This window comes from Aphanomyces astaci, assembly GCF_000520075.1.
Source record: "Aphanomyces astaci strain APO3 unplaced genomic scaffold supercont1.8, whole genome shotgun sequence".
NCBI lineage: Eukaryota > Oomycota > Saprolegniomycetes > Saprolegniales > Verrucalvaceae > Aphanomyces > Aphanomyces astaci.
Window position 1 is genome coordinate 812,189 of NW_009798271.1, and position 24,334 is coordinate 836,522.

At 50.0% G+C, this 24,334-nt stretch overlaps 7 protein-coding genes across 9 annotated transcripts; 2 read left to right on the forward strand and 5 right to left on the reverse strand.

Annotated features, from left to right (window-relative positions):
- Positions 1 to 1,486, reverse strand: H257_04719 (hypothetical protein). The gene is made up of 2 exons (XM_009829330.1): positions 914 to 1,486; positions 1 to 835 (listed from the first exon to the last, which is right to left on the reverse strand). The coding sequence occupies exons 1-2, from the start codon at positions 1,456 to 1,458 to the stop codon at positions 25 to 27; spliced, it is 1,356 nt and encodes a 451-aa protein (XP_009827632.1). The 5' UTR covers positions 1,459 to 1,486; the 3' UTR covers positions 1 to 24.
- A 1,033-nt stretch (positions 1,487 to 2,519) lies between these two features.
- Positions 2,520 to 5,483, forward strand: H257_04720. Of its 2 annotated transcripts, XM_009829332.1 has the most exons (5): positions 2,520 to 3,151; positions 3,200 to 3,349; positions 3,405 to 3,507; positions 3,560 to 3,797; positions 3,849 to 5,483. In XM_009829332.1, the coding sequence occupies exons 1-5, from the start codon at positions 2,535 to 2,537 to the stop codon at positions 4,061 to 4,063; spliced, it is 1,323 nt and encodes a 440-aa protein (XP_009827634.1). In that variant the 5' UTR covers positions 2,520 to 2,534; the 3' UTR covers positions 4,064 to 5,483. The 2 variants fall into 2 exon arrangements, with proteins under 2 accessions (XP_009827634.1, XP_009827633.1); XM_009829331.1 differs by having other exon boundaries at positions 2,520 to 3,349.
- H257_04721 (hypothetical protein) lies at positions 4,034 to 6,806 on the reverse strand. The gene is made up of 3 exons (XM_009829333.1): positions 6,483 to 6,806; positions 5,855 to 6,433; positions 4,034 to 5,413 (listed from the first exon to the last, which is right to left on the reverse strand). Exons 2-3 carry the CDS (start codon positions 6,347 to 6,349, stop codon positions 4,121 to 4,123), a joined length of 1,788 nt encoding a protein of 595 aa, XP_009827635.1. The 5' UTR covers positions 6,350 to 6,433; positions 6,483 to 6,806; the 3' UTR covers positions 4,034 to 4,120.
- A 1,265-nt stretch (positions 6,807 to 8,071) lies between these two features.
- Positions 8,072 to 8,917, reverse strand: H257_04722 (hypothetical protein). The gene is made up of 2 exons (XM_009829334.1): positions 8,721 to 8,917; positions 8,072 to 8,670 (listed from the first exon to the last, which is right to left on the reverse strand). The coding sequence occupies exons 1-2, from the start codon at positions 8,776 to 8,778 to the stop codon at positions 8,240 to 8,242; spliced, it is 489 nt and encodes a 162-aa protein (XP_009827636.1). The 5' UTR covers positions 8,779 to 8,917; the 3' UTR covers positions 8,072 to 8,239.
- Positions 8,918 to 9,069: 152 nt separating this feature from the next.
- Positions 9,070 to 11,103, reverse strand: H257_04723. Of its 2 annotated transcripts, XM_009829335.1 has the most exons (5): positions 10,441 to 11,103; positions 10,229 to 10,377; positions 9,656 to 10,156; positions 9,343 to 9,608; positions 9,070 to 9,284 (listed from the first exon to the last, which is right to left on the reverse strand). In XM_009829335.1, the coding sequence occupies exons 1-5, from the start codon at positions 11,047 to 11,049 to the stop codon at positions 9,205 to 9,207; spliced, it is 1,605 nt and encodes a 534-aa protein (XP_009827637.1). In that variant the 5' UTR covers positions 11,050 to 11,103; the 3' UTR covers positions 9,070 to 9,204. The 2 variants fall into 2 exon arrangements, with proteins under 2 accessions (XP_009827637.1, XP_009827638.1); XM_009829336.1 differs by having other exon boundaries at positions 9,343 to 10,156.
- A 141-nt stretch (positions 11,104 to 11,244) lies between these two features.
- On the forward strand, positions 11,245 to 13,818 carry H257_04724 (hypothetical protein; the record flags this gene model as incomplete). Its single annotated transcript, XM_009829337.1, has 5 exons — positions 11,245 to 12,541; positions 12,605 to 13,001; positions 13,072 to 13,171; positions 13,214 to 13,386; positions 13,462 to 13,818. The coding sequence occupies 5 exons, from the start codon at positions 11,245 to 11,247 to the stop codon at positions 13,592 to 13,594; spliced, it is 2,100 nt and encodes a 699-aa protein (XP_009827639.1). The 3' UTR covers positions 13,595 to 13,818.
- H257_04725 (hypothetical protein) lies at positions 13,742 to 23,518 on the reverse strand (the record flags this gene model as incomplete). The annotated part of the gene is made up of 27 exons (XM_009829338.1): positions 13,742 to 13,822; positions 13,887 to 14,084; positions 14,130 to 14,189; positions 14,295 to 14,428; positions 15,128 to 15,244; positions 15,560 to 15,684; positions 15,824 to 16,124; positions 16,264 to 16,482; positions 16,557 to 16,613; positions 16,665 to 17,136; positions 17,252 to 17,498; positions 17,640 to 17,831; positions 17,977 to 18,300; positions 18,381 to 18,607; positions 19,016 to 19,476; positions 19,545 to 19,833; positions 19,960 to 20,223; positions 20,284 to 20,775; positions 20,946 to 21,348; positions 21,481 to 21,709; positions 21,789 to 21,855; positions 21,938 to 22,093; positions 22,171 to 22,506; positions 22,551 to 22,579; positions 22,627 to 22,726; positions 23,290 to 23,378; positions 23,446 to 23,518. The coding sequence occupies 27 exons, from the start codon at positions 23,516 to 23,518 to the stop codon at positions 13,742 to 13,744; spliced, it is 5,742 nt and encodes a 1,913-aa protein (XP_009827640.1).
- Between the last annotated feature and the right edge of the window lie 816 nt (positions 23,519 to 24,334).

Sequence of the window (24,334 nt, forward strand, 5' to 3'; positions counted from 1 at the left end):
CTTCTCAAATGTCATATCATCCGACTATTCTGGGCTCATGTACAGGTGCTCAATGTTGTCTTCTTCGTACGTAGAGAGCAAATGGTACTGCATCTCGACGCGTTCTTCCTTGGCCCGGACTTGCTCAAACACTGTCACAAGCGCAATCACACTCAAAAACAGCATCGCACACAACGCCACTTGGTGCACCCACAGCGTAAACATGCCCAGGATGCCGTTCGTGCACCACGTCTGCACCACATCCTTGTGGTTCTGCGACATGGGGGCACAGGCAGAAACCGAGTAGTACGACGCTTCGAGCGCGGCCAGCGCGGCCAACTGGTCGGCGATCGGGTCCAAGTACCCGACTTGCAGCCGCTTGCGTGTGTCTTCAGGCAATGTTGTCGCAAACTTCTGCAGCAACTCTTCGATCGCCGACGCATCATGCACACTCGCGTGGAAGTTGGACATTGTCGGCCCAAACAGCGTCGTGTTGGCGGGGCATTCGACAAAGTACTGCACCGCGGAATCGTTGTGGAACAGCATCATCGTGTTGGCGGCGGGCGCCACGCAGAAGTCGGCCGACTCGATCGAGTTGGACAAGTAGATGCCAAACAACCCGTGGGAGGATGGAATCACCACGAGAATGAGGAACACCGCCATGCGCAGCGCCGACGACATACTCCACCCAATCGCGGAAATCGCCAGGAAGCACGCTAGCGTCATGGTCAAGATGATGCCGTTCGTCGACGACTTCATCCAGAAGTACTCCTCTTCCCACTGGTTTGCCAAGTGCGAAAAGTTGGACGGCAGGCCGTGCGTCGAGTTGGCCAACGAATGTGAAATGTGCACCAATCTACGAATGTATGAGAATGGCAACGAAACGACGACAGAGACTACGAACGATCGAGAAACAACAAGGAGGGGTGTGTACCTCATGGCTTCCAACGCGAGGTCGGTCGCGTTCGCAGGTAACGTGTCCTTGAACGTCAGCAGCATGTCGTCCGTGTTCGCTCGCATGCCTTGGGCGATGGCCGACACGTTGGCGCCGATACCGTGGATGGAATGAAACGTGTTTGACATGTTGTGCATGCTATGGGACACGCGATGCACGCTGTAGTCCACTTGGGCCTCGGCCAACAGCCCTCCCAACGCGCTCAGCGCAGTGAAACCGAGCAGGATCACGGCAAAGATGTCGTTGGAGCCGTGATGATTCCAATTGCGTCGAAGGCGAGTGTACGCGGCGTACGAGGGAGAGGTGCGACTTGGCGTGCCTGCCCCTAATGCCATCACGCGACGAACCACAATCAACAGCAGCAGCGACATGACGAGCACACCAATGGCAAAGCAGCCCAACGTCAACTGCCGCAAGAACGTCTTGTACGCAGGGTCATAAGGCGAGAAGTCCGCAGGGCCTCCAAAAACGCGGTGGAAGTCATGCAGGAAGCTGATCGCTTCGTCGGCGGCGCTGAAGTTCATTCTGGGACGCGAAGAATATGGATCGATCCTGGCTCTTGCATCCGCAAGAGAAACCGATTTCGGTTAAAATATTAACCCCAATATTCCATCGATCCATACAAACGTCAAGTTGTTTTTTGACGAACCAGACGAGGGAACCTTGTTCGGATAAATATATCCGGACATTACGTTAACAGCTTTTCTTCTTGCAGAACTCGGACGTTTGATATTATTTTAACTAGTAGTGCTTGATATTTTAATATCAAGCACTACTAGTTATAATAATATCAAACGTCCGAGTACATGAATGATACTAGTATTAAAATACTAGTATCATTCATGTTCGTTTTTAAATACTACTAGTAGTTAGTTAGTACTACTAGTAGTATTTAAAAACGAACATGAATGATATTAATATCAAGTCCGGATACCTGTCAATGAAAATTTCCCCCAGAAGATGATAAAAACTGGGTGATTGTTGTTTCGTCGGAGCTGCTGTACATGGCAAGGATACAGTTGTTAGTTAGCGTTCCACCAATATTGTTGATTTAACTAATACTACTACGTAGTATCATACTAACTTAGTCCTACAGTACGTAGTACTTGAAGTAGTAGGTGACTCGAATGTAAATCGGTCGCCTCGTCACTTGGGTACATACATGCAGACGACGTCATCCATCGCCCAGATCTGCATCATAGGTGTTGACGAAACCATCGCGCGATTTCATTGGCTGCACACCTGACTTGCCATCATACCCAGTGTTCAAAACCTAGGGCGGATACAATAGTAAGTGCTACTACTTGCAACTCCACCACCATAAAGGCGTGCTTGTAAGTAGTTACTGGTGCGGTGATTCGTAGTACATATTCAGTTTGAAGGTTTGGACTAACAGTAGGTTGGAGGGATACTGTATTCCGCCTTGATCGATTGTTTGAAACGCGTTTGAAACCAAAGAAAATGTTTAAAATGTTTCTTTTTCAGACCAACCATAGTTTGTCGCAGTTGTTTTGTCGACGTGTTTCACGAAAAATAAAAAAAACAAAAAAAAAACACGGTGGGAATTATTCCACGGAAACCTCATTTTGATTTGGCCATCATGGAAGCAAGATTGACCGAATTGTCGATTGCGGCGCGCGTGACTGCCGTCGAAGAGGAGGTCCAAGCATTCCTGAGGTCACTGGACACGCTGAAGAAGTCCACCACGCTCGCGCAACGCAACCACGAGCGCAAGAAGCTCTACAAAACCGAGGAATTCATTCGCTTGGACATTGAGGACGAGCTGCTCAAGTTGCACGAGGTTCCGCCGACCGCGCCCGATGCCCCCGTGCCATCTGACGAGCTGTCTCAGTGTAAGGATCCTCTGGTCGTGGGCTACGCCACGCGTTTGAATGCCCTCCGCGCGCTCTTGACGTTGGAGATTCAGCCGTCCAGCCATACCATCCTCGAAAAAGTGTACATGTTTGTCCGAGCGGCGACGTTTGCGCTCGTCATGTTTGGTGGGTTCTTTGTCGTGTGCTTTCTAGTGCCTCTCCGATGGATCCACCTGATCTTGCGCCAATTTGGTGTCCCCAACTACTACCTGCCCATGGATTGGATCCAAACAACGTTCGGACTCGCGCTCTGCGTGGCGTCGGGCATCCAGATCTCGACCAACGACCGGGTCAACCTCACGATGGAGACGACGAAGAACGATCCGACGGTCGTCATGTTCACGTACGTTTCCTCCCTTATCATCATGCCGCATTCCGTCGTCATGCCTAGACACGGCTCCAACTTGGATGGGTTGATGATCCAAGGCACGTCGCCGACGTCATTGAAATTCATTGGCAAGAAGGCGCTGTTCATGCTTCCCATTGTGGGCTGGGGATTCCGTTGGGGATTTGGGAACATTCCCATCGATCGATCCAATCGGTACGTTCCCATCCTTCTTGTTCATGTCATTACGTCCCCATCTGTACGGTCATAGGGAAGCGTCCAAGCGAAGCCTCAAAGTGCTGGCTAAAGCCGTACTGGAATACGGCCGATCCGTGGCCATCTCACCCGAAGGGTCGCGCTCCAAGACTGGACAGGTAGCTACCTTCCATCTACCCTCTTCTTTCTGACCATATATATATGGCCCAGTTGCAAGACTTTAAGAAAGGGCCATTCTACTTGCAATCAGACGTCAACAAGTCCATCACGCCGGCCATCGTCCACGGCGCGTTCGAGCTATGGCCGCCCGGCCGCATCTTCACGTTGTCTGGCAAAGCGCATGTGGACTACCTCCCTCAGTTCCATGTCGACCCGCACAAGTCCCGCAACGCCAACCGCCTCGCGCTTCGCCGTGTGTACTTGACGGCATTGGCGAAACCCGTGCCAGGTCCGTTCGTCCATCTTTCTTCCCCATTCTCATATAAAGGTCGACTTGTAGCGGACCTGTCGACAGCGCCAGACACGCCGCACGTTCTCATGCATGTGTGGAGCATCATGTGCCTGTGGGTCGTGATCCCTGGCGCCGTCGCGGCCATCTGCGGCGCCATTTCCAGGCTCAGCACCGTCCTCGGCGTCTCCACGACGTCGGGCACGGCGCAATTGGTGGCGTCTGTGATGCTGGGGTTGGAAACATTCATGCATTTTACATGTTAACTATATACAGACACCGGCGGTCGTGAATATTACTACTAGTGAAAATGTGTGACAACGTTACACCTCGTCCGCTTCGGCCAGTTCCTGCGACAGCGTGCGGGCTCGGTCGACCACGCTGTGGTTGGGGACGTCCACTGGGGGTGCTGCTACTGCCGCTGTTTCAGTGGCGGCGGCGGTGGCCACATGGAGCGGCGGCTCCGCGGGGGATGTCGTGGATGAAAGTGAAAACACCCGCTGCGCGTCCACGACTTCATTCGGCGGGGGGTCCTGCAGTTCGTCCTTGGCCATCTCGGCCACAAACACATTCGCGTCGGCATACCCCTTGACGATGTTGCCTGCATGTTGGCTGCGTCGGAGGTACGCGCCTTCCAACTCGTAGATTTGCCGCTCCAGTTGGGTCAATTCTTCTTGTTCGTCGGAGCGTTTGCCCATCCACGCTTTGAGTTCTTCGTCCATCTTGCGGGTCTCCTCGTCCATCTTTAACGCCGCCGCTGCGGTAGTACTAGTAATCTCGTCGTCGTGTGCATGTGGTATCGAGTCAGTGGCGGCGGGTGGGTCGTGGTCGGCGTCCTCCTTACTCTTGGGGACGCTGACACCTCGTGGTGACCGTCGACGACGCACGGCACCCGCCTGTGTCTCGTTGGTCGATTCGTGTGTGTCTATCTCGACCGGTTTGCCGTGTCGTGAAGGTCGTCGTGGTGTGGTCGATTTGGCGACCTTGGACTTCTTGGACGGCGGCGGCAGCTTCGCGGGGGACTCGACAACTTTACGCTTGGCAGCAGACGTGGGGGACCCGGTGTTGCCGCCGCACGTACACGAACACTTTGAACACGCCGTGCACTCTGCGCACCGCCGCGCTTTGCATCTACATGTAAGCTTCGCCCACACCTTTGCTGGTCCGTTGGTCGTCGACATGGTTTCTGGTTCGGATACGGATGGGTGGTTATCCGGACGTTGGGGCGATGGGGTGCGAGACAGCGGAGTGGTGGCATCATCGTCCGGCGAATTCTTCGCAGGTTGTTTCGGTAGTTCTGGCTCGATGTTGCGGGTCGCACGACGTCTACTGGCAACCGTGTTGGACGTGAAGTTGCCTTCCGAGGACATGGGAGACTGAGGCACTGGCGACTTCTTCGCTCCATCGAGTGGACGCAGCGGGCGTTGTGGCGGGCCATTGCAATAGCATTGGCACTTGACACACTGCTGACAGTCAGAACATCGGCGTGACTTGCATCTACATTTGACGACCGTCGCCGTCTTGATCTTGGAGGGCTTCGTGGACTCGCGGGCAGCCTGCACGGCCGAGTCCATCGCCTCAACTACTCGAGTGGTTTGAATGAGCTTCATTCTGCGCTGCTCTCTGCAGTTTTACTGGAAGCAAGAATCCGGATAGTTGAACAACCGGACATAACGGTCTAAAAACATAACGTTACTTCAACGTTACGCTAAACTATCATACTAGTAAGTTAGTATTTTAATACTAACTTATGCTAGTTTAGCGTAACGTTGAAGTAGTACTACTGTATTAATATTAAAATATTAATACAGTAGTACTATTAATAGTAATGATTCTACTCTAAATACCTACTATTACTATGTGTATGTAGTACGTATTAATAAGTTAGTATTACTATTAATAGTCTAAAATCATAACGTTACATCAACGTTACGCTAACTACAATCATAAGTTAGTATTAATATGATTACAGTAGTACTATTAATAGTAATAATTCAACTATGTGTAGTATAGTACAGAGTTGGTAGACAGTTTCGTAATAAATGGCCTTTGAGTACCAAGAGCAGCACGAGCTTAGCGCTGTGATAGAGTCCATAAAGCGGGAAACAAGTCCAAAACGTCAGGACCATCCAATAGTCTCGCCAGTTGAACACAATTCGACGCACATCCCAGTTCAGGCACTGCTGGGCCGCAAACGAGTTTGCTGGAAAGTGAACCGAATACCACGCAAACCATCCGTTGAGTGGATTCAGGATGGCTTTGACTGGGGCGCCATCAGAACAAGAACGCTCGTCGGACTCGACCACGTCGTGGTAGCCCTTGGCTTCCCAACACCCGAGACCAACTTGCTTAGCCGAAAACGCCAGTCGCACCAGACAATTTGGGCTACTATTGTACCCATATATCCGAGGAAAAAATGCAAGTGATGCCATGCTCGTGGCCCAGAGGTTACCAGTGTCCCGTTTCGGCGTCTTCCATTTCAAACACGACGAACGCTTGATGGGACAACACTGCATGCCGAGGCAACGGCGTCGTGTACTTGTCCGCGCCATATTGCACCATGGACTTCAGCGTTGACTTACTTAAGATAGGCGGCGCGCGAAGCGACGAAAACGCAATGTCTCGTAGCCGAAGGCCTGCCGGATATGTCTCACTGGTCACGCAATATGCCATGGCGACTACTACCTGCGCGTCCTTGGAGGATCGGATGTCTGCCAATGTGATACTGTACGATGCCGTGTTCCCATGCACAACCTCCACACGCCATGCACCGTCCAAGGCAAAGTCGAAGCGACTGGGTCGAATGGCCAACACATGCCACGTCAGCGCTTTGGTTTGGCCACGAGGCAGCAGCGACGATGATGACGACTTGCGAGCTTTGGCCGAGCGTCGCATCTGCAGCAGCATGTTCATCTTCTTTTTGAATGTGCTTTTGGACGTAACGGTCGCTCTATATCGTCGGGGCCTTCGGCTGTGCCACTCACCTGCTCCCATCGTTGTCGTGTCGTGAGATCTCAAAACTTGTTGCCCATGTCACTATTTTCATTCAAATTATAGATGAACCAACGTTAATTCGAGAAATAAATGATCGTCTCGAACCGGCTTTGTACACTTTTCTATGGTGTACTTGGAATGCAGCATTCGACCGCGATATCCCTTTTGAAATATGCTGCATGAAGCCGAAAGGTTGGACATTTTACAGTTAGTACTGGTATTATTATAGTATAGAATCGGCTTAAATAGAGTTCATCTTAGCATTCATTAACCAGAAAAAGCAAGGTGAAATAGTCAATTTTGTATGGAGGGCAAGGTGAACCACCTTGCGAATTCCATAAATAATTCTGAAATTGTATAGTTTAAATTAAATATATCTTCAAGTTTGTATTGATGATTTTTATTTTTCATGTGTCAATCTCTTTTTGGAATTCGCAAGCGCAGTTCACCTTGCGAATTCAAAATTGTCTAATTTTGTCCAATCAGATGCGGTGAAATCACGAAAATCCCTGCGTAGATTCATCACGCCCTGTTGCGACATATTCCTGTGATGGAGGTTGATGCAAGGAGCCTTGAGATAATTGTGTAGGCTGTGTATGAGAGCAAGATCATGTGATGTGGTATTCAGGACTCAGTCAATTCTAACAGGTCTCATTTGACCACTTGCCTACCCAATGAAATTGGTCATCCCTCATTCCACCATCCAACCCGTGTCGGTGCCGCACACCTCCCTGCCGGTGTGATCACGTGGTTGCGCGGGCGGTGGCGCAAGACGTCTTGGTGACACCCATCGCAAGTGCTGAAGTGGCGGCTTTAGCACTTTGCGTTTGCGATGGGTGCTACCAAGACCTCTTGCGCCACCGCGTTGGCCCACCAGAGCCACCACGACATTGCGACCCAACCGAGCGCACAACACAATGATAGCTGTAAGGGGAGAACCACATTGAACATAGTCGGAGTGCACTCATCAGTGCACAAGTCTCTGGAGCATCACACAAAGCTCTACTCCAGAGTACAAAATTCAAAGTTCAAAATTGGAACCTCTTCTGTCAGTGTTATAGCCAATCGTGTGTAAGAAACAAGGTGTGATGGACTCTGATTGGATATTAAAAAGGAGCAAGGTGGCTTACCTTGCGAATTCCATTAACAAGTCATTTACTGTGATTTCCACTCACAGAATCTAGGCAAAAAAAATAGGAGATTTCATTTATCTAGCGATTCGATTGGCTATAAATAGACTTCAACTTAGCGTTCATTTACTTCGATTTCCACTCACAGAATCTAGGCAAAAAAGATAGATTTCATTTATCTAGTGATTCGATTGGCTATTTCTTCATTCCAGTGAACTCCATTGGCGCTTCCGTGCACCATAAAAACTTATGACTATGTCTCAATCACTACCTACTGTATCATGATGCCACGTATCCAGCCATAAGCTTGCTGTGAATTTATTGATACAAGTGGGTGAAATCTTGCCCGTCGACGTGGCCATGTTCAGCCAGCGACTTGAAATTCTTCAAACACGAGTCAAACGCGCTACCGAGGAAGGGTGCGAGGGCGCCACGCCACAAGAGGGCAGCGCCGCCGTGGACGCGAACGCCCATCTTCATGTCCACGTATCCATCCGTAGGATGTTCGCTCCACGTCCAGTACCATTCCGAATCTACCCCTGGTAGTCGCGTGTAGTACTCGAAATGACGCGCCTCGTCGACGTTCTGGATGGCAAACGCATGTTCACCGCCGCCATAGTTCTTCATGAACAGAGTGCCCTTGGTGCTATTCAGGGGCGTGGACGCCGGTGTGTCCAGAGTGACTTTCTTCAGGTCGACATCCCACACGGGCCAATGTTCGACTCGCTTGAGGACGTTGAACACTTGCGCTACGTGCATATACAGTGTTAGACAGTGACGAGGACGCGACATAACGCACCACTCGTCGCGTGGATTCGCGTGGTCTTGAAGGAGTCGAAGGACGTGAAGAACGACATGTGGTCAACTTGGATAATGAACACAGGCGGAAGGTGCCGTAGGCCTTCACTGACCTTCGTCCAACTTTCGAAGATTGAAATAGATAGACCATCACTCCAATTACATGCATTCCAAAATGACGTGGCGGGCCAATAAGAACACACACATATCCGAGTTCAACATTTCTTGACCTTACAATTTTGTTTATTTCTCCTATATTAGTATATACATGCCGTAGTTATTCTACCAATCTCCAAGAGACTCAACCATGTGAAACCCATCACGTCTCTCATGACTTGTGTAAGGAACACTGTGATTGCATGATACTGTATTAATACAGCCTAGAGTTACTGTTCACGTTCGACTATGACTGAATACAGTATACATGCAACGTTATCAATGGTTCGTACAATCTACGTGTGAAAACGAATGGCGATGGAAGCTAGCTACCAAAACTTCCACAGTCGTTGGCCTCGCTCCGCCGGTACGTTCCACATGAATACATTGCTGCCCCACTTGATGCTTCCTATAGTTCCACGTTAATCTAGTCAACATCCAGTACCACACGAACAACGCATATGTACCGTTGGCGGGGGGACACCCGCCGTGCAAACTCCGATAGTCATTCTCCCCGGACGGGTGCTTGGAGTAGAACAACACGCCTCCCCCTTCTTGGGGACGCACAGCTAGTCCACGCGAGCACTCGGGCATGCCGGCCCTGGTTGTCACGTTGCCGGGCGGGGTTGGATGCAGCGGAAACACCGTTTCACCGCCTTCGTCGACATTGTTTAAATATAGAAACAACGTCGCATGGCGATTGGGCTCAATGTACTTGGCCAGCAGCGGCAACCTACAACCATCCATTCTAAGTAGCTCCCACGTCTTGCCTCTGCGTACCGGAAGGTTGCGTCAGGAACCCCCACGACCTCTTCCCATCGTTGTCGAATGTAACACAGCGGCACGACGGGGTTGACTGGTCGAAACGCCGAGATCATGGACGACACAATGTAGTCCGACTTGAGCGCGACGTGCTCTTGCATCCACACTTTCCACGCTGGTCCAAGGTACTTCCACATAGCGTCATTGACTATGGAATGCGGTTGCAACAAGAGTGTGGCCAGCTGCAACTCGAAAGCGGCACTGTGGCGGGGGTACAGGGGGTGGTGTGGGCTGATCACGTTCAATCGCTGCACCCACGTGATCCAATGGGAAAACGATTTCAGGGCGGGGGGGTTCACCTCGGCACCGACGTCCAAGTGCGTGAAGTAGTCTGTGTGCACCTTGTACATTTGCCCGTCCTCGTACCGCACCAATTGAATGTCTTCAATGAACTCGCGCGAGGGGAGTCGAGCCAAGCTCGCGCCACGGGTCTTGACCTCTTGGCTGAACGGCAAGTGGCTAATCATAAGAGTATACATGTGGGTATTATATAAACAACGGAGCTAAAAATCAGGGGGGACGGCGATCTACCCCATGAATGCGGTGGAACTCGTGCGATAACGGTCCAACCCTTTCAAATTAAACTGGGAGACTGACGGCGACGGTTGCAACATGTCTTTGCCCAGGTCAATCACATGCTGACATTCTTCGGGGGAAAGGAACTTGGACACGAAGATCGCCTGTGTGATGTCCAATTCAGTTGGAATCGGCCTACATTGTATGAATAGATAGATAGGTCTCACCTTGGGCGACAACGACAGCGTTTTCAATCGCACACCATCCACCATCCATTCATGGCCCACTTCAATGCCTGGCCACACCCACACTTCTTGGTCTAGAAGCACATGCACACGAGTCGCGACTGTGTCCCATGAATGCCGAGGAAGCATCCGACCCATCTGGTCGTACAAGGTGGCTTGGTCGACATCCACCCCGCGTTTGCCAAAGGCTTTGGCACCAAACGACGCCAACGCCTGCGCACACATGGACAGATCAACGTCTTTTTTTTTGTTGAGGTCGTCTTCGTGCCATGATACCCATAATCCTTGGTTCTCTCCATTCAGCATGACAAATGCAGAGTTGGTTTCGACTTGGTCGGCGTCTTGCACAGGAATGAACCCGCCATTTGCCGCACCAGAGGCTGTGAACTTGAGTGGACACGAGTTTGGGGTCACTGGTAGGGGTGGCGTGTCCAAGTAGGCTTCGCCGAAAGGATAGTACTCGACCACACTCCAGGCGTAAACACGATAGAGGCAGTAGGCCGACGCTACGGAGGCTGCATGCTGCGCAAGGGAGGAGCCGGCCAGTACCCCGCGAGCCTTGACTGCTTGCTTATTGGCGTGTTTCTGCATAGCCAATCGAGCAATGTACTACGAGTAAGGCACTATGTAACCCTCGTCGAACAACATGTCGTGTACACCTAATCTTCGACATTCGTGAGCGATAGACACGGTCAACCGGTAAAACGAGCCAATCAGCGCGGTCTTACTGTATCGTTCCACCAATGGGATCGTTCGAAAGATCGACAGAAGGCTTGAAGCGACATCATGACAGAGGGAGGAGGTCCAGCCATTGGAAGTGCTGCATATCGGCAGTTGGATGGCCTGCACTTTGAATGTACTGTGGTGGACATCACGTACGACCACGAGCACAAACCAGTGATGTGGACCGTTCAATATGCAGACGACGACAACACCGAGAGTGTGACAGACGTGAGTGAACTGAATTTTGACGTCCAGGCCGTTGTCGACATGCGAAAGCACCGCCAGTTGTTTCTGGATCAATTTGCCAGTTTCTTGCCGTATTTGACGCCATGGGAACGACTGACAAAGTGCTGTGTGCTTTCTAAATCGTGCCAGCGAGCCACGATGCAGGCCACGCTGTGGCAACACGTCGACTTGTCCTTCTGGCCCTCGACTACTCCAGTGGGCCGCTATGTAAACACCGTGTTGAATCGACTGGTATACCACGACGTACTGGACAAAACACCTGTCAAGTCCATCGTGGACACGCTCGTGTTGGACGGATTGCCAGTCACCGACCAAGATTTGTGGGGCCTGATGCGGCAGACGCCACTGTTAACATCCCTCAGTCTCGTGGGCTGTCCATACATTTCGTTTCACTTATTCCCCATGTGCCAAAACCTTCAAACAACACTGGCTTTGGAAACCGTGGACCTGTACCTCACGTTCGTGCAGCACGCGAGTGTTATGGACGTCCGCAACAAATTCCACCGTGTGGTATCGTTCACAAGTTCTGGCCTTCAGTCGCTTTCTCCAGACATATCGAGCCACCTGCTTGCACAGTACACGGTGGCAACGTGGTCTAACGATCGAATTCTCTTCGTCGACAAGGACCGCCTTGTCCTCGACCATCCAAATGCGTGTTCGGACGAGCTATACGCGTGGCCATTCAGCCTCGTGCCCGTATTTCAAGGCGATGTGAGCCCCACCATCACCCCAAAATCCAACCCCCTGTCGTCGTCAACTGCCTTTATGTTCCGATCGTTGGCTGATGCTGGGCGCTTCCTCGACGACTTGCGAGTTCCTGAATCTCTAGCAACCCTCGTCCACCGAATGAAGTCATCCCAATCCACAACACCCCGCACTCGATCGAAACCAGTCGACCCGTTAGACGAACACGCAAAGCAAGTGTTTGCATCTTTGTATGCATGGAAAACCTCGTTACAAGCACAAGTGGACGACTTGTCCGTCGCCGTGGCCAAGGCCAAGGAGGAGCATCATGTGGCGCTGACCGACTACAACCGCGCCGAGCTGCAGCGGCGCCACGTGGAAAAAGCCGCGAATCGGGCGGTGCTGGCTCTCTCCATGGGACAAGCCAGCGGTATAGCTATTTTAGGATGTCAAGTGTAGATATACTGGTTGACCAACGCTCGTGCTGTTGTAGTGTCCCCACCACCTTCGGGTGTGATTGTCAACAGACCGGGCGATTTGGACTTGCCCCCACTGCCATCCCCCGACGCCATTGTCGCCCTTGCCACGACGTTGGCCTTGAACCAGTTTGCCGTTTGCGATGCTTTCTTGGGGGAGGCCATGGCGATCGCCCTGTACGAAACCCTGGACAACCTGCACACGTACGGCGGCGGCCCCTTGTCGTTTGAGCGGGGGGTGCTGGCGGGCGGGAAAACTGGCCGAAACTTGCGGTACGAGAAGCCATCAGTGCGGGGGGACGACGTGGTGTGGCTCGACGGGTCCGAAGCCGGCTGTCCCGGAATTGTCAAGCAGACGCTGCGTCAGCTCGATCGGTTGGTCATGGAGAGATTGGCAAACGATGAATTGGCAGAGTAAGTACACCGTGTCAGCCTTTGGCGGGTTCCATGCCGTAATACCTCATGCGAGGTTAATGACATGTAGATGCACATTAATTCGAAACAAAGCCATGCTGACGTGCTATCCTGGCCGAGGGGCGTCGTATGTCAAGCATTGCGACAACCCTAACGGCAACGGGCGAAAGGTAGGACGACAAGCAACTCAAAAGCCATCACAGCGTTCGTAGGTGACAGCCATCTTGTATTTGAACCCGGCGTGGGTGCCTGCCCACGGCGGGGAGCTGGTCATTCACCACGCCCACGACACGCAGCACGTGGTGGCCCCTGTCTTGGATCGGTTGCTGCTGTTTTTTTCCGACGCTCGAAACCCCCATGAAGTGCGACCGACATCGGCCAAACGGTAGGATTTGTCGTTTATACTACGAGTTCAAGGCGTGCTTAGTATTCATTCGGAGGCTTTCATGTTGGAACGTAGGTACGCTATGACAGTGTGGTACATGGATTGGGACGAATACACGACCACTCAAGTGTTTGCCGACGACGACCACAACGAACGGACGAAAATCGAATGCGAAATCGAAAAATTCGACGCCGTCGCGTCCACATAGCGTTCTGAAATGCCCCAATAGCCAAACACAAAACGTGGAAGCGCAACGTGCGATGAATACTATGAATGGGTTCACTAGACTAGTTGTGGTTGGTATTCATAGCAACTTAGTATCTATACTGCTGTATTAATACAGAGTGGTGGGCAACTATTCTGGATCGATCTCGTCTTGTACGATTTGGCGGGCGCCATCGATTTCCATCTTGAGGTTCTTCAAAATATAGTCCACCTGAAGGATAATACACAAATCACAACACATCAAACTGCAATATGCATTGTCGGCAAGCCAATACCTCGGCGTCGCGGTTCAGTTTTTGGCCAAACAGCATCACTTTAATCGCCACGGCCAGCTTAAGTGCCCCACTCTTTGTGGATGTTTGCACCCGTCGCAGCACGTGGAGCTGTTCTTCTCGTCGCCGTCGGGACGCCGCGCGTTTGGTTGCTGCGTCGATCGCCGCTTCGTCTTGCTTTTGCGCGAGCCAGTCTCGGGCCTGTGACAGCGTCGGGTCACTTTGACCAACGAAAACACGAGGTACCTTGTGGACGTCGTTGTGGTTCATCATGAGTGCTTTTTGAATCAAATGCTTGTCAAATCCCTGCAAACGAGCGATATCATTTGCCATGGAAATGGTGAATCATCTTGTCCTTCAGTATATAATACATATATATATATAGACTACATTTTCGGTAGTAGATCCTACCTCCATCAAGAGTTCGACGGTTTCGGGGGACGCATGTTCGCAATCCTTTTGCAGCCGACGTTCGTGCATTCGATGCTTTACACCTTGAATTAACTTCGACCCCTGCTTCACTCCAGCGCGGTAGCTCTTGGCCGCTAATGAGTTTCCCCAACATCATGAGATGCCCCAAAAAACGTCACTTTGCAGTATGTGATATGGTCAAATCGATTCGAAACTGGAGCCTTTAACAAGAATCGAATGTCTTCAGAATAATAGAGACGATTATTACTATTAACTGCCGGAAGAATTAAATTACTACAAAATAAATAAAATCACCCTTTTGGTCTAGTGGTGGTGAAGGAATAACTCGTGGTGGTAAAACCATTTGGAAGGTTAAAAATATAATTGATTAATTGTAAATTGAAAAATTGAATACATTATATTGTTAGGGATTATAGATTTTAGTGGTTAATTTTAAGCATAAAAATGAGATGGATTGGTTGTTAGTTGTATCATTTTAAAATTTAGGCTGGAATGTAACCAATAAGCGAGATGTCCTATCTTTTCAAAAACATAATTTAAAAAACTACTCATTGTTTATATAATTGCCCTTTTTTATGAGTTAAAAAGAGAACGGATTAAAGAACCGCCTAAGCCAATCAAATAACGTTCTGGTAAATATCTGCCAATTCAATTGTTTGATTCGGCCCAGTCCCTCCGAATTGGCCAAAACCTCATATCTACTCATTTTTGTATCGCATAGTTTGCACAAGATTTAATTAGATAATAAAGTCCAAATTTGGGTGAAATGCACAATACAGGTAAGGGGATTATATGACGGGTGGTTGGTGTACCGATTCGTTTGGCCTGTCGCCTTGTGCGCAGCGCCAGTTTCAACCCGTCGTGCTTGACAGACTTGATCTGCTTTTGGCTGTATTCCGACCCATACCACGCGTAAAATTCGTTGAAATCTATCCAAGTACAAAACTCATCATTACCTTTTTTATGCATTTAATAGCAGGTCGATTTTGTTCAATTTTTCAATTTTCCATGGTGTTCAATCGAGCACAAGTAGAGCCGAGACATCTGATTGGCTAATATCCACTTCACCCTTCCGGTAGAAATCCAAATTGATATTGTAGCCAATCAGCAACAAGTCATTTCGGATAATTGACCAATGGGAAAGCTATTTGGTGCCCGGTTCCGTCGGCGAGATTCGATTCAACGGGGTCCGGAAATTCATACCGAATCAATCTCCAATATATATATATATAGATCGTACGTACTGATGGTGCCTGTGCCATCTTGATCAATAGAAGTCATGACTTGAATCACTTGATCCATGGTCATAGGTTCGCACAACGACTCATTCAGCAGCGTAAACAATTCGTGGACATCCACCTCCCCCGATCTACACAATCACCACCCCCATGATCATCATCTCATCATAACATGGAGGCGTACGAGGAATTCACATGAGATGTCTATATATATAAATATATATTTATGTATATATATATAAATATATATTTATGTATATATATATATACCCGTCGACGTCGACTTCTGTAAACGCTTCCAAGGCCAGCGCGTACAACACATCTTCTTTTCTTGGATCCACCAAGTGCGTGTCGTGGGTCTCCATGTTTAAAAATACATATTTGTTCAAGTCGACATCCCATTTTTGCTCAAACAGCGTCGCCTGGTGCTCGAATGTTGTGCCGTCGTAGAGGTACTCGTACCCCAAGGCACCAGCATTCCACCGGGGTACAAACACATCAGCAAAGACTGTCATTTGCTTGTCCAAGTCGATCTCGTGCATGTCTTCAAAGATCCACTCCAACGCAAACTCTACGAAGTTGTATGGTTCCATGGATATGTATGTACAGAACGATCATATTCTGGGGGGGGGTTAGGGGGGTTAGAGGGAAGTTAAGGGGGGGATTGGGGGGAGTTAGGGGAAAGTTAAGCGGGGTGATGGTATTTATACCGTGCTGAAGAAACCGGTAGAACACGTGCTTTTTGCGCTGAAAATCGTCCACGGGGTGCAGCTGGAACACGTCGTCGTAGGGCGGCACGCGTTTCTTGCGTGGGACGACCTTGGGCCATCGATCCCGGAGCTTTCGCTTGACATCGCGGATATGCTGTTGGGTCTTGCGGTATCCCTTGTGCACATGGAGGGCTTTTGTCCGCACAGCTCGAAAGGTGCCTGGTGGTAACGTCATGTGGATTGAGTGCCAGGGGAAACTCGTAGGGGGGAGAATTATGTGGGGGGATTGATACCTCGAAACGCGCCGTCCACGATCTGAATAGCCAGCCAGCGTAGAATTTCATTCCATCCTTCGACCACCATCGATGAGACATTAAAAGCGATCGAATTTTTTTTAATACCAAGGTGGCCGTCGTGGTTGAGATCGATGCTGGCAACGATGTCGCAGATTTCGTTCTTGGTCACTGGAATGCACAGCTCGTGGGTCAGCAGCATCCGCAGCTCCCCCACGCCCACGTAGCCTTGGTGGTGAGGGTCGTAAAGTTTGAACGCGTCGAGCACGGGCTTCTCCAGCGTGCGGCAAATCGCTTGGATGTGACTCTCCCGCTCTGCGGCGTCTCGCTGGACCTTGTCGGCGGCGGCCGCGGCGGCATCCACGCTGCTTTTCGATGGCCAACCATGCTGACTAATCACGACTTGGGCGACGTCGCTGCAGAGAAGTTGGGACAAGTATGCTGGCTTCTTTTTGAGCTTAAGACGGTGCTTGGGGTCTTGTTGTAGACGAATCGGCCGTCGAAATCGATGGTTATGGAGCCCCGACCGCATCGAATGCACTTTTTCAAAGCACAACAAACACAACCCCATCTTGCAAGCCTACAAAAAGTATATAATCAATATACACTGGGTTTGCATGTATCCAAAGCACAGTGTGCTCCATATGTATAGAGAGAGAGGTGTCCAGTAAGATGTCACTTTGCTGGCGCACTACCTCGCAAACGCGGGCAGTGGCGCGCACGTGACACCGTCGACACATGCACAAGTTGAGATGCATGGCTTGGAACTCCATCGTCACGGCCCGATGATTTGCGCGGGCGCCTTGCTTGTGGAACGCGGCAAAGCAGTCGTCGCAGTACGGCTCGTCGCAGTCGATGCATTTGGTCACTCCGATTTTGACTTCGCAGGTCATGCACAGGGGAGCGTTGGGGTATAATGTCGGCGTGGCCAATCGTTCGTCTCTGTAAGTTGTTGTTGGCAGCAGTTCTTTAGTTGGTTGAATATAGATAGATTGTCATAGAGACAGCAAATATATATATATATATATATATACGACGCTAGGGTTTGATTTGCTTTGTCAAGTTCACATCTATATTCGTTACCTGGCATGAGCATACTGCACCCGTCGAAAGAAATGCCGAACGACGCGTTGGATCAGCTGAATGGGCTGGCGAAGTACGACCATCCTCGCTTTGGCCGTCATCCACGCTGCATGTTGAGCCATCCGGCGTCGATACCACCGCTGCAACTTTGTCGCATTTTTGTACCGTCTGCGGCGGCATTGCCGTACGAACCTGTCCATGATCTAGTTAGTTGGTTCTTTGTTGATATACATATCAACAACGTATATATATATATATATATCAATGAAGTATATATATATATATCAACGAAGTATATATATGTACTGTATATATATATCATCACTTGGTCACGTACCACCATACAATTGTAGTCGCGGCGTTCCGGTGGCGGTACTGTGTGGCGTAGTAGATCCGCAGACGTACCAGTGTTCGTCGCATAATCGCTTGCAAATCCACTGCTGTGGCGTGATTGCCTCGTTGAAACAATCCGTCGACAAACACCAGCAAAGTCTCGGCGGTCATCGATGAAAGTGCAAACTGCATGTCGATCTTTGTAAACCGTCGGGATATGCGACGTGGGGGGTCGCGGCTGGTCTCATTTTCTGGTCCCCGTCCTTGCCAAAACACGGAAATGGATGGCAGCCGACGCTTCAAGTGCAACCGACTCGCGAGGCTGACCCTACATTGTCCCACGAATCAGAGTGTGAATGTTTTGCCATCATAATGTTGTGTTCTGAGTCGACTGTGACTGTATCGCACATGGTGACGGGGTCCATTTGAGTAGCATCGCAAAACCCAAACGACGTGTGCCGCTTGAGGTGGAAATGTGTGGCCACAGTACAAAAGGCCTTTCGAAACTGCAGCGACGGGGGCTCCCACGGCAAGTACGCGTATAAGATGACCCATTGCTGGGTTGTGAGCAAAGATGCGATGTTGTCGATCGAACATTCGGGGGAGTCGACTCCTCGCTCAATGCGCTTGGCCATCTACAAACCAGTAAATTTAACGGTATAACAGCAATACATGGTTCAAATAGGTCACTTCCGTGACATTTCAATACACAATCGAGTCTAGCAAGCAAGAAACAACGACAATATATCGCGGATGATACAATTGAATGAGCAGCACCAAATTGGCTGACAATCGATTGACCAATCAAAACCCAGAACACGAATCAAGCAGCCAATCAAATACTCTCTTCGACCAATTCAACATCGAATCAGTGTGTGACTGAAATTAGTGTGACCTCGGAAGATATTTACATACAAAAGTCAGTACAACGAATCGATAGATCTTTGGCGAATCAGCACAACAGTCCCAGTTTTGGGCAATGGACAATATAGATACGTTTTTCACCTTCTTGGCCCTTGTTCCCTTTTTATTTTGTTTCGTACCTTGTACTCGTGCAACGCCTTGGCCTTGGCGAACCGCCGCCGCCCCTTGATTCCTCGCCACGTAGCTTGGATTAAGAGTGCACTAGCAATGCGTCGTTTGCCGGCAGTCGCACTCCACAGCTCGAACCATTCGGCAAATGCCTTGCGTTTGAACGTGCGCGAGAACAGACGCTGCGATTTCATGTGTAGCACATGGTAGTCCCGAGCGTGGTCGGTCGCTTCCAGCCATTGAACCAGTCCCCGCGTCAATTTGCACTTGGTTGCAAACGCGTCCAGTCGTTGGCGCTGTAGAGCTTTCGCACGCAAGATGGCCTTTAGAGTCTTCCATCGCGCAAACATGTGACGGAGTCGAAATACGCGACAGAGTTCGTGTTGATCCCGGCGGAACTTCACCAGACTCACCCACTCCGCCCACGTCCGAACGCCATATCGAGCCCCCATTCGTATATATCGCTGGTTCACTAATATAATAACCACGTCACACATTGAGTTGTTCATGCTCGAATGGACGGCAATGTGAATGTCGTACCGAGCTGGTTGCGGCGAGTAAACGCATGCAAGGCCGTCAAGTGAGATTGTACAAGCATGTGACATCGTTGTCTTGTGGCCATGTTGTGATGCAGATGGTTCAAAATGTGAAGTTGCTTCCATTGATTCACAAGATCCACCTTGATCCGACCATGCACTTTGGCTTGCAATCGTTTCAGTCGTCGCATGAGGCTGGCGTGTCGAGCCCACCGCTGGTACACGTCCACCAAGATGGAAAGTTTCCACACCACGTCACATATCACTTCCACCACGGTGCCCCGTCGCCATTGCTACCACCAAAAATGATATTTCAAATCACAATTTCGAATCGTTTCCGCTCATGGATCAACACATCATATCATTTCATTCATGATCGTTCAAGTAAATACAAGGATAAAAAACACGACATGACATACCTTGGTCGCCCTAGCTTGAATGTGCCGGTTGGAAAATTGAGTAGCCAGCAAGGCCCGCCGCGCGCGATCCCGCTGCACGCGCACACATTCGCCCCAGTGACGCAACAGTCGTCGTCGGTGGGTCTTTTCAAAATGCCATTGCGCTATCTGACGTTGGCGAGCACCACGTCGTAGCGTCTTGAGCTGTGACAGGGCGTGCGCCATGCCTTTCCACGCGAGCATCGTCGACGCGAGCGTAGCGTGCCGATGTCGCCTCCAACGCCCCTACTCGTCAGATCACACCTCTAACATGGCCACGAATAAAAAAATATATCAAAATCCTACGCGAACACGACGAGCTTTGAGCCGCCGAAGGTACGCGTGCACTGGTCGATTGAGCAACTGCCGCAGATCCCCGCATGCTTGTTGGCGCACTTGAAACTTTTGTCGGACGGCGTACCCTCGATACAAGCGCTGGATGTCGGTGGCGCACCCATCCCGCCATCGCTGGACTTTGGTCCTCCATACGACCAGACATTTGATGCGGTCGGTGCTCGCCAGCGGCTCCCACTCGAGAGGCTCCTTATCGCAGCGGGGCAGTTGCTTGTCCAGTTCATACCACACGCGATACTGCATGGGAAAGCCATGCATCCGAGAAAGCGTCCCGCGGATTCGGGCTTGAATGGCTGTGGCGCCGCGTCGTCGCTTCGCCTCGGCCAGCTTGGCGCAATGATACACGACTTTTCGAGCCAACTGCTTGGCTACCACCACCAATGTATGCACTAGTCGCGCCATGACATCCACCAACACCGCACGTCGGTACCGCCGCCACGACCGCTACAGTAGTGATTTTGCGTTATACAATTGAGATTACCTCACAAAGTGGATTTCAAAGTCAACTTTCGACCAACTAGGCCCCACGCATATTTGTCTTTTGACGTATAGCCAGTATGCCCTTACATCGCCCCCGACGAACCAGACACCCCCTCATTTAACGTCGTACGTACTTGGATCTGGATCCGAGGAAAACACTGCCGCCGACGAGCCATACATTGCACGCCCGCGCGCACTTGTTGTCGTATCAAATGATGGCGGATAGATCGTTGGATGGCCATAATCGCACACACATACGTCGTACTTCGATCGACTGCGATCTCCGTCTGGGCGTTGGAATAGGTGACGGCGGCGGCACGCACCCCCTTCCGGCGGTCGTGACCTCGTCGTCTGCCCCGCCATCCCCGCCACACGCGTTGAATATCACTTGTTCGATCTTGCTTGACTTGGCGTGAATGCAATTGGACGACCACAAACCGACGGAACGCGCGTTGTATGGTCCGCGCACTGGTTTGCGTCAACTTGGCATGGGCCAAATGGCTGGCACGTCTTCGCCCCAGCACCCCTCGTGTGTGGCTACATGGGAGCAAAAAGTGTTATTGTAGCTAAACATATAGCTGGATGCCATCTATGGAGAGTAAAAATCGAGCGCTAAATCGAGTAAAAACAACAGTATGTAGCCACATGGTGTGGAGTGTGTTGTGTTACCGTTGAATGACCACGGCGGCGTAATGTCGTGTGAGTCGAATGTGTCGGGCGTGGACGTGGGAGACGGCATGTCGCGCAACCTTTTGCCGCCATGCGCACTGAATGTACAGTGCCATGTTCACATGTAGCTGGTGGGTGCGATGTTGGGCTTCGTGCTGCCACGTACGCAGTCGCAATCGTATCAGACGATATAACCTGTCTTGGGCAATGTGGAGGCATCGTGCCAGTCCTATGAGAGAACATCATGACACCTACCTCACTCCGAATGGGATTACGATGACACTGCTACTGCTATGTTGCCTAAGTACCTGCTTGTCGATCTAGAAGTCGACGTTTGGCGTTGTGATCGAGTTTTCGAGCGTGTAGTGTCCATGCCTACTCGTCGTTGTCATGATGGTTAGGATTTTAACTAAGTTCAACTGCCACTGCCACAATTGCCGACTTCGGAGGACGTTACCTGCCATTGCTGCAACGCTCTGCGTTGGGCCAACGTCCAATTCGCCACCAAGATGCGCCACACAGTTTCCGACGCGATTTTCACTGCAAATTCTCGGTGGTTGGACTCCTTGAGGAATTGAATCGGCAAGTTCTTGCCCACTCGATGCATCGTGTCCTAGAATGTGATATACATTCATGCGGTTGAACCAACGAATGGACACAGACGTGCTGCCACGTCATAGAAGTATATACCTGTATATGCGACTCTTGTTGCTGCAACGCGACTTGCAATGCAGTCGAGTTGTCCAATGGCCTCAGGAGGCGTAGATTTCTCGACACGTTATCATTGCATTTCAAGACCGACTTGAGCGGGATCCCATAGACTTTTCGCTTGCTTTGCAACGAGTGTTTGACTGGAGGATCTATCGATGGCTGCTTTGAACTTGAGTGAAATGGCAGTGTCGCCATGTGGTTGACCCTCCGTGGCACCGCCGTCTCCATCCCTGGCCCGACAGATTTCGTGGGTAGCATTCGAAGCATGCGGATTTTGCTTCCTGGAGCTTGCATGGCCTTCTGTGGGACCATATCCTACAACATCATTCATGTTGTGACAGTAATGGCAGTAAGCAAACCTCTCGAGGCATGTCACCAAGACTGGAGCCTAAGAATGCGATCAATATTTGTCCTTGAGATTGGGAACGAGCGTACTTTTCAACAAGGGCGGCGGCACGGAGCTCTTGTCTGCATGGCGGATGTCATCGTAGAAGAGACTATTGTTGTGTGAATACATGGACGACACTCCAACGAGCTAGCTCATGCAATGCTGGGCGGTCCCAATTTGCATTCGCGACGTTTGGGTTGTTGTAACGTAACATGTTTATCCGGAGTGGTACTACTAGTAGTAGTGTGCATTTCACCCAAATTTGGACTTGTGATTCATTTCGCCAATTAGCATTAACCAGAAAAAGCAAGGTGAAATAGTCAATTTTGTATGGAGGGCAAGGTGAACCATCTTGCGAATTCCATAAATAATTCTGAAATTGTATAGTTTCAATTAAATATATCTTCAAGTTTGTATTGATGATTTATATTTTTCATGTCTCTTTTTGGAATTCGCAAGGCAGGTCACCTTGCGAATTCAAAATTGTCCAATCAGATGCGGTGAAATCACGAAAATCGCTGCATACATTCATCACACCCTGTTGCGATATTCCTGTGATGGCGGTTGATGCAAGGAGCCTTGAGATAATTGTAGGCTGTATATGAGAGCAAGATCATGTGATGTGGTATTCAGGACTCAGTCAATTCTAACAGGTCGCATTTCACCACTTGCCTACTAACCCAATGAATGTGGTCATCCCACATTCAAACCATCCAGCCCGTGTCGGTGCCGTACACCACCGGCAGGGAGGTCCCTGCCGGTGTGATCACGTGGTTGCGCGGGCGGTGGCGCAATATGTCTTGGTGGCACCCATCGCAAGTGCTGAAGTGGCGGCTTTAGCACTTTGCGTTTGCGATGGGTGCTACCAAGACCTCTTGCGCCACCGCGTTGGCCCACCAGGGCCACCACGACATTGCGACCCAACCGAGCGCACAACATAATGTTAGCTGTAAGGGGAGAACCACATTGGATATAGTCGGAGTGCACTCATTTGGTAGTGCACAATTCTCTGGAGCAGCATCACAAAAAGCTCTACAAAATTCAAAGTTCAAAATTGTAACCTCTTCTGCCAGTGTTATAGCCAATCGTGTGTAAGAAACAAGGTGTGATGGACTCTGATTGGATATTAAAAAGGAGCAAGGTGGCTCACCTTGCGAATTCCATTAACAAGTCATTTGAATCCATTTGATCCAATTTAAGCTTGTACAAAAATAAGTTAAAGTTATACAAAAATCAGGTATGCATACGGTCCGTTTGGGCAATCGGGAGGTTAACTTTTTCACCGGCGGAATTTACATGAATCACCCACCTTACTGTAAATTAGTCGACGTATAAATGAGTTGATGCAATGCATAAAACTTCCAGTACAGTAATGTTTCTGTAGTGGCGAGAATTCAGGTTCATCTTTCCCTGTCTTTACCCATTCGAAGGATCACACAAAGAGGTACTACGTAACTACAGTACTAGTACTCACTAGGTAGAGCACTTTTTGTATTGTGAATTTACTTCACGTTTCCGAGACATCTGATTGGCGAATATCCACTTTACCCTTTCCGGCAAAAAATGGAACATGGATTGTTGTCGTTCAGGAACAAGTAATTTTGGATTGACCAATAGGAGTGATTGGATTCGCGGGGTCCAGAAATTAATACCGAATCTCCAATATATGTTCCATTTTTTATCCATGACATAGTTCTATTTAAGCCAATGAAGTGCGTGGAATAATCAATACTGCGGTCAGGAAAACACCATCGT